This window comes from Crinia signifera, chromosome 4 (assembly GCF_055691185.1).
Source record: "Crinia signifera chromosome 4, ASM5569118v1, whole genome shotgun sequence".
NCBI classification, from domain to species: Eukaryota; Metazoa; Chordata; class Amphibia; order Anura; family Myobatrachidae; genus Crinia; species Crinia signifera.
In genome coordinates, this window is record NC_139220.1 from 310,405,515 (window position 1) to 310,417,788 (window position 12,274).

Below are 12,274 nucleotides of genomic sequence, written 5' to 3' on the forward strand. Positions count from 1 at the left end.
CGTTACAGTGTCTTATATAGTGCAGCAGATTCCGTTACAGAGTCTTGTATAGCGCGGCAGATTCCGTTACAGTGTCTTATATAGCGCAGCAGATTCCGTTACAGTGTCTTATATAGCGCAGTAGATTCCGTTACAGTGTCTTATATAACGCAGCAGATTCCGTTACAGTGTCTTATATAGCGCAGCAGATTCCGTTACAGTGTCTTATATAGCGCAGCATATTCCGTTACAGTGTCTTATATAGCGCAGCAGATTCCGTTACAGTGTCTTATATAGCGCAGCAGATTCCGTTACAGTGTCTTATATAGCGCAGCAGATTCCGTTATAGTGTCTTATATAGCGCAGCAGATTCCGTTACAGTGTCTTATATAGCGCAGCAGATTCCGTTACTGTGTCTTATATAGCGCAGCAGATTCCGTTACAGTTTCTTATATAGCGCAGAAGATTCCATTACAGCGTCTTATATAGCGCAGCAGATTCCGTTACAGTGTCTTATATAGCGCAGCAGATTCCATTACAGTGTCTTATATAGCGCAGCAGATTCCGATACAGTGTCTTATATAGCCAGGTGAGGCACTGCCCTGGCTGTGGCATGATACGGGAGACCCCCAGTTTTTTGTCCATCATATTTTTGGAACCAGGTCCGGTCCAAGAGGCCGGTGCTGGTTTCAGAAATACGAGGGTCCCCAATGCTTTTTGTCACCCATATTTATTGGAACCAGGTCCAGCTCAATGAGCGCGTGGCTGATTATGCTCAGGAGGGGTGACCCCACTCCATTTTTTTTTTTCATTTTAACTTTTACACATTTTTAAGACCGAACCATGCACAGATCTCAATGATCTGTGCATGGTTTTGTCAAATTCCCCTGTCAGAACCTGGTCTATTTTTTTAGGGCGATTTTTGGTAACGTTTACCTAAAATCGCACCCTATTCAATTTGTGAGTTGTATACTTTATAATGGGAAAACATCTGGATGTGAGTTGAAGTGTGTGAAAAATTCGACAGGTCAAAATGTGCCATTTTCGTGGCAAAAAGTGTGATATTTACTACATTTCGCAACCTATTAAATGGCAAAAAAGTGTGATATTTACTACATTTCGCAACCTATTTTTCAGAAAACATGCTAATCAGCTGTTTTTTTTTGCGAAAAATTCCCAAAAGTCGGAAAATCACATCTCATTAAATCAGGGGCATTGCGCTCTGTGGCATAATGTCTTGGGCATTGTGTTGTGTGGCACAATGCATACCTCCCAACTGTCTCAATTTTCATGAGACCATCCCATTTTTAGGGGGGATGTTCCATCTGGGGCTGTCAGTGTCTCGTGCTAGGGGTGGTGGTGGTGTTGGGAGTCCCCCTTGTCTGCCGCTGCTCTGGATTAGACACTGAGTGTATGTGCACAGAGTCTATTCAGTCAGGCAGAGAGGCAGCTCACACAGCCCTTGTCATGCCCTCACTGCGCTGAAAATGGTGCTCCCAAAATTTTGGCCTCGCGCCAAAGGCCTAGTATCAGGGGCATTTTGAGGTGTGGCATAATGTGTCAAGGGCATTGCGGTTTGTGGCATAATGTGTAAGGTACATTGCGGTGTGTGGCATAATGTGTAAGGGCATTGTGGTGTGTGACATAATGTGCAAGGGACATTGCGGTGTGTGGTATAATGTGGGACATTGTTCAGTTATTAGGCTTTTTTTTCTCTAAAAATTTTAGTAGCTCTTCAGGAGGTTTATTTTGTCTTAAGTAGCTCATTCCCGATTAAGGTTGGAGACCACCAGTCTCTAGAGTATTCACCAATTTCCTACTGTGCCCTCTGTTTCCCAGCAAACTTACAGTATGGGCACAGCCAAGAACACAGCGCCCCCAATCCTGTCATCGAGTTGTTTTTTAAAGCATACTAATTAAAGTTTAATTTTATTGTAAAACAAAATTTCCCCCAGAAAAATATAGGTTTTCTTTTCTTCCTTTATTGTACACTAACTATACTTCTCTCAGACTGAAGGCCTAGAAACTGAAATGGTCCTCATAGTTCGAGCCCTCCCTTTCTTTCCGTCCATAGACCCAGGATCCTTTAACCAACTTTCACTAAAGGCCTAAACTCCAAAGTCTGTTTTTCAGGCATATTCCTGGACTGTTTAAATCATATGTCGAAAAACCTGGGACAAACATATCTCCCGTTTATCACTTTACCAATACATTTATCACATTGTTAGTATCAGCACCAGTGACCTTTGCACAGAGGACTATGTTTTTTCACCCTCATCATGCATCTCTGTTCACCCTATGTACAGAATATTACACCCAGATAAGGAGCGTCTTCCTCCTACATAAATACAGTATACAGCTCCCTGCTGCTGGGTGCAGGCAGATTCATCTTTGCTAGTGACAGCGATATTGGTGGTCTTGGGGATGAGGAGTATTATCTGGCCTCTGGCAGCCATGCTGCTGATGTCCTGGTCATCGTCTGGTAAGATGCTGCTGATGCCCTCATCAGGTAAGATCTCTTTGAGTTCTAATAGCCAATTGCAGCATAGTTCACAGACAGAGCCGGCCCTAGCCTAAATGATGCCCTAGGCAAGATTTTGGCTGGTGCCCCCTAGCACCGCCACTAGTTCAGCCTCAGACCCTGCTCCCCTTTCCCAGCACCATCAACCCTCATCATAGCAGTCATCATTTTGGTGCTCCTACCCGCAATATTTAAATAGAAACAGTGCGCACATTCAGTGCGCAGCCCAAACAGGGGTGTGTTCTTGCTGGGAAGGGGCATGGCCACCCAATAGTACCCCCAATTAAAATTATGCCACACAGTAGTGCAACTTTATTCACATTATATCATGCGATGGTGTCCCTTATTCACGTTACATCACACAGTAGTACCACTTTACCTTATGTACATTACTCCTCACATTATTCACATTATACCCTTAGAGAAAATATTGTATTTTAAGCACCTCCATGGCCACACTGCAACCCAGCACAAAGCAGTGTGAGCTGTGCAGAGGAGAAGAGCTGCTTTCCATGAATACACTATTTCATATGCAGCTACAGCCTCACTCACACACAGAATATAGGCATGCTGCATATCATTTTAATCAGCAGAATGCCCTAGGCAATTGCCTAGTTTGCCTATGCCTAAGGCCGGCTCTGTTCAGAGATTACTGTGATTTGGGAGCCACTGGGGCATAGGCTTCAGGATTGGTGGACATGGAGCGGGGATTCGGTCGCTGGTGGGGGGGAGGGGGGGCGTGTGTTTGGCGGCGCAGCATTTCCTGTTTGCTAGGCAGCAAATATACGCTGCTTAGTGGACAGGTCCGAATCAGTCCCTTTGTTTTTATATTATACTTAAAAATATATTTAACTGAATAGGGTCTCTGGGGGTGCACCTGATTTTCATGAGCCTCCCGGCCGATGCAGGGGAGTAGGCATGTATGGAGCAGCTAAGAGTCTGTAGGCCTGATTCAGAGATATACACTAAACCATAGTAGGAAAAATGGCTCTAAATTGTTCACCCTCCAGTAATGAAAGGTGCTATCTGCTGAGAATAAAGTGGTATACACAGAGAGAGAGGGTGCAAATGCACTATGCGATCATTATTACATGACAATATAATATATACGAAGAGGTTGTTAGTATATCATTGGCCAGTGATATTGGCCTAAAAACAACAAGGTGGGGATAACCAGCGCAGGATAGAGAAACTCACTTGTGAGCAGGAGATCAAGAAGCCAGAGGAATATTCAGTGGGCAAAAGGAACCACACTTACTTTTTGCTTCTGTCTCGTGCTCACATAGCAGTTTCTTTAGTGGGTAAACGTGATCCCAAGTATACATACCCTCCAACATGGCCCATTCCATTAGGTACAAAATGCTCTGTTCCTAGACTTCCTTACCAGTGGCAGTAGCAGAGGTGGGGCTGCAGCACAGTCCAATATTCAAAAAGGGGAGCCACACCTAATGCCACTCCAAACCTCACTGTCCTGGACTCACTGGCAGTTGATGTGACCACCCCTCTTTGAATTTTGGACTGTGCTGGAGCCCCACCTCTGTAACTGCCACTGGCAGGGAAGTCCAGGAACAGAGCATTTTGTACCTAATGGAATGGGTCATGTTGGAGGGTATGAGTATATCCACACTTACCAGTGGCGTAACTATAGCTCTGCAGCCCCCGCGGTGGCGGGGGGCGCAGAGAAATTGGGGGCGCCGCCGGGGGGGCTGCGGGGCTATAGTTACCTGCAGTCTGCGTCTCACCCGGCTCTCTGTCGGGACCTTCCTGACGTCACGGTCCCGGCCGGCTCCTGCTGCAATGAAAACTGACAATTAGAAAATGGCTGCCCCCATACTGCAGCCATTTTCTAAGAGTCCGTTTTCATTGTAGCAGCAGGAGCCGGCCGGGACCGTGACGTCAGGAAGGTCCCGACAGAGAGCCGGGCGAGACGCAGACGGCAGGTAAGAAGGGGGGGCAGGTTAGGTGCGGCGAGGGGGCGCCCCCCCACGTGCGGCGGGGGGGGCGCTAAATAGTTAGTTACGCCCCTGACACTTACTTCAAGGTTCTATCCCGAGTACACACAAAGGCAGGGCCGGTGCAAGGTTTCTTGGCACCCTAGGCGAATTGTCAGCGCACCCGCCCCCCCCCCCCCCCCCCACTAGTCGGGGGACTACAGATAGGCTGCGGGAGGGGGGGATATGGTTAGGCTGCAGGGAGGGTGGGTTTGACAATTAACAGGGGGGGGGGTTGCAGTTAGGTATGCTGTGGGGCAGGTGGTACGCTTTAGGTGGTGGACACAGGGGTTAAGTTATGAACTAGCATGGAAGGTTAGGGTCATGCTGCAGGGGGGATGGTTAGGGTTAGGTTGGAACGGCAACAGAACTGTTGGGGCTCGGTACACTAATATCTGAACCCCCCACCCCCCCAACCTTGACATACATATACACGTTAAAAGTGTGTGTGTGTATGTGTGTGTATATATATATATATATATATATATATATATATATATATATATACAGTATATAATATACACACACATATAGAACTGGCTCCGGTGCCAGGAAGGAGGGGACTCACCACAGCCGGGAAGTATATGCTTCCTGGAGGGTCCATGCCATGGCCGGGCTGCAGGCGGCTTCTCTGTGCTTGTGAAAACCTGAGCCCCGCGCTGACAGGAGACTGAAGTCTCACAGCCACATACCTCCCAACTTTCTAAGTCCTCGAAGCGGGACGATGCTCCTGCGCGCCGGAGGTGCGTTGAAATTTTTCGGGGGCGTGGCCTATACTCGCGGCTCTTCCGCGAGGCCACGCCCCCATTTTGCCGCTATGGGGGCATGACCCAGAGGCTCTGTGAGCCTCTAGCCATGCCCCCAGTCCCCTGGCTGCGGGAATAGACGCTGTGCGCATGCGCACAGCGTTTATTCCCCGCTGCTTAGCAGCTGACAGGGGGGACTCCCAACAGCCCCCCCACACCGCGGGACACTGCCGCCCGCGGGTGGGACATCGGGACAGCCCCTGACAATCGGGACTGTCCCGATAAAATCGGGACTGTTGGGAGGTATGCAGCCACCTTGCTGGGCGCCGTGCAGGCTCAGCTCTACTGCTCCTCGGCGCCGGCGGCATCAGCAGCAAGAGCCGGTCAGCGGTATGACCAAAGTGACACTGTGCCAGTTAGAGGGTATGGGGCGGGAGGAGGAAGCCGGCAGGAGATGTTTGCTGCAGCCGGAATGTGAGTACCGGCGAATCGCGGGACTCTTCTGGTGCCGGGAGGGAGGCTAATCAGAGGGGGGCGGATGTGCGGGAGAGGAAGGGCTAATAGTACATGCAGTAGCAAAATAAATATTCATCGGCAGCGTGCGGTGCCGCCCTCCAGAGGGCACCGCCCTAGGCAAATGCCTAGAGCTGCCTAACGGTAGCTCCGGCCCTGCACAAAGGTATCTTTTCTATTCAGAGTGACACTCGCACAAATGTATAGTAGCAGTCGGACTTACTTTCACTTTCAGCCACGCATTCACGTAGCATTTACTTTGTACTCAGGCTCCAGAGATTCACATAAAATAATTTATTCGGACATCCAAACATGAATAAAAACAGCAGAACACGGCAAACAGAAATGGTAACGGCTTCCTTCCAGCGGGTTGATGTTGTAGGTCCCAGGCGCTGCAGACGCTTGAGACGGAGACACACACTCTCGGAAAGCCAGCACCGGTACACGTCACGCTGGTGGGCAATACGCAAGCGGTCACACGTCAACACGTTTCGGAAAAATCCTTTTTCAAGACGTAAGTCCGACTGCTACTATACATTTGTGCAAGCTCCTAATAGGGAAAATCAGTGAAGGTGTTTGCAGATACAAAGCCCTACATAGGGAATTCAGTTACAATATTACCTGAAACGTGTCAGTACCAGATATCACTGACTTTTGGACAGTCTGGCACTGTTCATTAACCCTGTCCTGGCTGACAAAATATTAATAATATTCTATGTATAGATATTAAATCAGACATAGAAAAGCCAGCCACAATATCATCAGAATTTTGCCAGTACATGATTGGGTGAATGTGGACAATCTGTCATAAATACATTAACCCTGCCTTAGCTGACCCCACAAGAGGCAACACTCCAGTCCTCAGTAAAAGGGTATTAAAATCCGAGTATTAAAACCAGCAAGGCACTGAAGGATAAGTGCACCTCCACAAAACATCCACTAGATGGCAATAACCACCTAAAACATACAAATAAAGGAGACTAGGAAACCAGTAATAAACTATCTGGTACGAATTACTCCTAGTATCAGACAATATCAATGCAGGGTGGGCCACATGGGGTGTATAACTAAAAACTGCAGAAATATCTTTTAAGCGGTATTTGTGACTCTGTGAGAGAAAGCCAAGATATCCACCAACTAAACCCATAAGCATGCAAGAAAAATTACAGCGTAAACTAAAATCTGGGATTTAAATTGTCAATCATAACTTTAGCAGTGTTGGTAGCACTACAATAAAAATTAAGATACCCAGCAAATTGTATTTGTACAATTGCCAATACAGGGAAGCTATCATATAAGGATATACTGTAGGCAGATACCCAGAAACCACCTAACAAAGAAGGTGCACATGATCATACAGCTAATACTTACCATCCAAGATGATACAAAGTACTGATATCTGTCAGGGCCGAAACTAGGGTTTCCGGAGCCCGGGGCAAGGCAGTCATTTGGTGCCCCCTCGAAATTTTCGGGGGGGGTGGCCTAATTTGGGGGCGTGGCCTATAATCGCTGCTCTCCCGCGAGGCCACGCCCCCATTTTGCCGCTATGGGGGCATGACCCAGAGGCTCTGTGAGCCTCTAGCCATGCCCCCAGCCCCCCACAGCGTTTATTCCCCGCTGCTTAGTTAGCAGCTGACAGGGGGGACCGGACCAAATGACGCCTTGTCCCTGGCGCCGGAGACCCCCCCCCTCCCCGCACAGTCCTCTCACCGCCACGGCTGCTGCCCTTCTCCTCCTCATCCCATGCTGCTGATGGTGTAGCCGCATCTTACTTTGACTTCGTCCGTCTCCTACTAGCGCTGCGGCGGGAAGCGCTGATGACTTCAAAAAGACTTGCCGGACGCTGATTGGCTGAATTCAGCCAATCAGCGTCCGGCAAGTCTTTTCGAAGTCATCAGCGCTTCCTGCAGCCGCGCTAGTAGGAGATGGACGGAGTCAAAGTAACATGCCGCTACAGCGTCCACACACCTGTTACCGGACCTCACAGCGCCCCTCACCTCCAGCGCCCGGTGCGCGTGACCCCCCAGCCCCCCCCTAGTTACGGCCCTGTATCTGTGTATAACAAACCCTTCCAGAGTGGGGACTATAACCCCAAAAAGGACTTTGAGAGATAAAACACCTCTCTGACTGGGAATTAAAACCCAGATACCTATATATACACAATTAATCCCTTCAATGTAGGAATTAAAACCCCAAAAAGGATACTGGGAGTCAAAACACTTCTCTAACTGGAAATTAAACCCATGAGAAATACTGCAAAACAGTCACTGCATAATTTGTAGCCGGCTCAGGGGAAACTTTTTATCCCTATAAACATCACCCTTTCTACCTTTCGTGCGAACGCATGTCACCAATGTATGTTATATGTATGTACGTCTCAAGTCTTTTTTAAACTCTAAAAATTTCACAAGTCTCAGAAAGGAGACCACCCTGTGAGATTCTATATATTAAAAAATCGACACAGGATGCTTGTCTCTCTTCTTTTTAAAGACAAATACTAATAAAAGTTATATTTTAAATATAATATATATATATTATATTATATATTATATTTTTGGGGGGCAAATTACCCCACTCCAACTCTCTCTTTTTTTTTGGTGTGCATCCATAGTGCAACTCTTTCTCTTTCCAGTTCCTATGTTCATTATATTGCCCGGATAGCACCCATCGCCAAAGTACACAAATAAGGCGACCAATTACCTAAAACCATTTGGGAATACCTGTCCAAATAACTAATAGGTGTGTGCGGACCCTGAACACCCCTCTTCCCTTACCCCCCATATCTGCGTCCAGATTGAAACTAATTATTCTCAGCTGATAATTTAGATAACTAGCAAACTAATTTAGATAACTACCTTAAGGAATCGTAAGGGGTGAGACAGTCATGCAGCAGCAATGTTGAGAAGCGGCCAGGCGGCTCCGGCTACACCCGCCTGGCATCCGTCACCTGTTGACGGACTGCCGCTGGCGAATTCAGCAGGGAGCGAGACGTCCTGTGAAGATGGTAAATACAGGTGCGCTGTGAATAGCTGCGGTGATAGATCCAGCCACTGTGTTGGCGATGTAAGAACCTGCCAAAGGGGGTCGTTTCTCTGCAAGATGGAAAGTGGTTACCGGTCCGGTTGGTTGAATGCTAGAAGTGGGTATGTAAGTGTAGAAATAGACACCTGAAGTTTGAGAATGCTTCATCTAGATTGGCACCCCTCCCCCCACCACCCTCTGTTTTTAAGCGGGGAACCAGCATGGACTGCACTGAGACACAGGCATAATTCTAAGTAAGCCCTATTTATTTGTATATAGTGTCAGAAAATTTGGGGTAGGTATCTGGGCGTGGGGGCCCTCGGGCTGCTCTGGCTGGACTGTCTCAGGGGATCACTACTTAAATACACAGTCACTTTTTATATCATGTTTGTTCATTATTTACGTATGCACAGTTTTTTTTTACACACTCTACATAGTAGGGACCTTCATACTTACAACTTCATCACTTTACAATCACTCACTATTCTTTATTGTGATGCCCTGGGGGGGTCCTTGGCTGGATCATGTTTTGGGGTTCCCTGTGCCCCAGATGGTGATTCCATAGTGTTAGGGACCTACTCGACAAGAGGTGACCTTCACAGTTGGTGGTCAGGCCAATATCACTGGCCAATGATATACAGGTCGAGTATCCCGTATCCGAATATCCGTTATCCGAATTATTCCGAAATACGGACATTCCAGAAAGTGAAAATTTTTTTTTTTTGGGATAAAAACTCACTGGGGACATTTGTAACAGCATCACTGGGGACATGATATGTAACTGGCACTATATATGTGCAAGACAATGATTGCTTGGCATTCAAATTCAGTGCTGAGATAGTACACACATTTTGTTTCACGTTTTGAAACCTTGTTTTTTGAACAATTAAAATATATTTGTGTGTATTTTATGTGGTAATAAAATATATTTGTGTGTATATTATGTGTTTATACAGCATAAATGCAAGATACTTCAAAATACATCATTGAAATATTAAAATATTCCGAAATACGGAATAATCCGTTATCCAAAATTCTCCTGGTCCCGAGCATTTTGGATAAGGGATACTCAACCTGTACTAACAACCTCTCATGATATCTTATTTTGTCATGTACAGATGAAGCCGGCCTCATTTTTGCAGGGGCTGGCGATAGTATCGATAGCCCCTGCCAGCAGCCGGCTCCCTCGAGGGGCACGCGCACATGAGATGCAACGGAGCTTGCCCCAGGTCCCCGCCACGTCCCCGGCGTCGCCTCCGGTCCCCTTCGCCACCCCGCCCCCCCAAACCCTGTCCGTCTCCCTAGAGCGGAGATGGGCAGGAAGACACTGCCCAGCTGCCGTGATCAGAGCCAGATTAAGGTCTAAATGGGCCTGGAGCTGAAAATGATCAAGGGCCTATTATGCGCAATAATAGGGGTGGTGGCCAGCACCTAATAATGTGGGGGGCATGACCAGTGTTCTGGTTGGGTGGTCTGCTCATGGGTGTGTCTCTATTTGTGTAAATACTTTCAACTAATTATATATGCCTGGAAAAGGCAGGGGGCTGGCATAGGAAAAATGTAGGGAGATATATTGGCGGGTTCCCTCCAAAGGTGCACCCACAGGATGCCAATGTCCTAAGATACTTGCGGGGTGAGGCGGCATTCAAGTCATAAAAAAAATACTGAAAGCCAAAACTTGGTAGACAACATTTCAGCACCTTTTATATGGTCACCTAAGTTTACCACACCATATACCCCTTATACAAATCATGCAACACAATCGTAACCCCATTATACTGTACTTGCCTCTAACACATTATGCCACATGGAATGAGCCAAAATTCACATCGATTGAGCCAAAATTCACATTATGCCACACAGATTAAGGCAAAATTTACATTTTGCCACATGGATCAAGCCAAAATACACACTATACGAGGCATGTCCAAACAGTGGCCCTCCAGCTGTTGTAAAACTACGCGTCCCAGCATGCCTTGACATAGTTTTAGCAATCCTTAATAGCAAAACTGTGGCAATGCATGATGAGACTTGTAGTTTCACAACAGCTTGAGGGACATCGTTTGGACATGCCTGCACTATACTAAACAGATTGAGCAGTAATGCACAATATGCTTCATAAATAGGGGCATTGCGCGCCAAAGGCGCGCATTAAAAATTTACACCATAATGCCCATTACATGACAAGCCTCACACCATAATCTCCAATACATATTATGCCAAACACCATAATGCCTATTCAAAATTATGCTACATACAGTAAGGGCGGGATGTACTAAAGGGAAAATGCGGTAAAACACCCGTTTTACCACATTTTTCTATGTACTATTACCCGGCCGCATCGTTATCGCAGGGCAGGGTATCGCCACCCTTGGGTGGCGATACCCTATAGAAGCCTATGGGCTTCTTTTTGCCGCGTCGCCGCAACCCCGCCACCTCGCCGACCCCCCCCTCTCCCCCTCCCTTGGGCTTACCTACTTGCAGGTCCTCCTGGACCCCGGAAGGTAAGCCCTTCCTCCCCCTATCAACGCAGACGGACGTCCTTCCGGCTGCAGGGGGGAGGAGGAGGCGCCGGGGACAGCCTGCTTAGCTGTCCCTGGCGTGTAGGCATCAGGAGCCGCTGGGAGGTGGCGGAGACCCCCCCGCAGACCACAGTACAGGTATCGCGGGGGGTCTCCGTTACCGCACCGCGATGTCAGCCGCATATGTTGGTACATATGCGCTGGCATCGCGGCGGACAGCTGGCGAAGGGTGCGGCGATGTATATTAATACATCCCGCCCTAAGTATTGCTTACCTACATGTTCATTGCCAGGGGTTCCATGCTTGTTGCTATGTGGGATTACAAGCTCATTGCCAAGGGGAATAGATGCTCGCGGTAACTGGGGGACAGCCGCTGCCGGGCAGAAATGACAGCCATTGACAGCCGGGCAGAGAGCAGGGGGCTACCTGACTGTATTCAGAGCACTGCATGTCCTGGCTATTTGAAATAATACCCCTTTCACACCAGAAAATGCAGGGACTTACCTGGGAATATGGTCCCAGGATCATGCAGGGACATTCCCGGTATGGCCCCTTTTACACCAGCCTAGTCCCTGCATTTTCTGGTGTGAAGGGGAGAGAAATCTGCCCCCCTTTAAACAACCAGCTATATCTTCAGAACCAACTGACCCATTTACATGTAGGCTTTGAATGATTTTGGTCCCGTGAAACTGGGCCATTTGGTTCCAGAGAAATCTCCTCAAACAACATGAACTGCCATGAAATTACATTTCAGAAATGCAAAAAAAAAATTGGTTTACCCCCAATATCTCTAGAACCAATGAACCCATATGGACCAGCCTGATATTAGATTGAAGGCCCAGCGATATGGGTTAGACTGAGATCAACCTCGAGCTTCTGTGATGCTGGCGGAGGAACTGGCAGCCGTTGGAATCGGGTGGAGGTCGGAATTAGCGGGGCCCATGTTATCCTATGGGGAAAACGTTCCAGCTTTGCCTGGTG

At 47.8% G+C, this 12,274-nt stretch overlaps 1 protein-coding gene across 1 annotated transcript in view; it reads left to right on the forward strand.

Moving 5' to 3' along the window:
- The first annotated feature begins 2,403 nt into the window (after positions 1-2,403).
- LOC146073336 (uncharacterized) overlaps positions 2,404-12,274 on the forward strand; it is a 56,660-nt gene continuing 46,789 nt past the window's right edge. The window contains exon 1 of the mRNA XM_083180512.1: positions 2,404-2,488. Within this exon, the coding sequence (XP_083036638.1) occupies positions 2,404-2,488 (85 nt within the window). The remainder of the gene's footprint in view (positions 2,489-12,274) is intronic.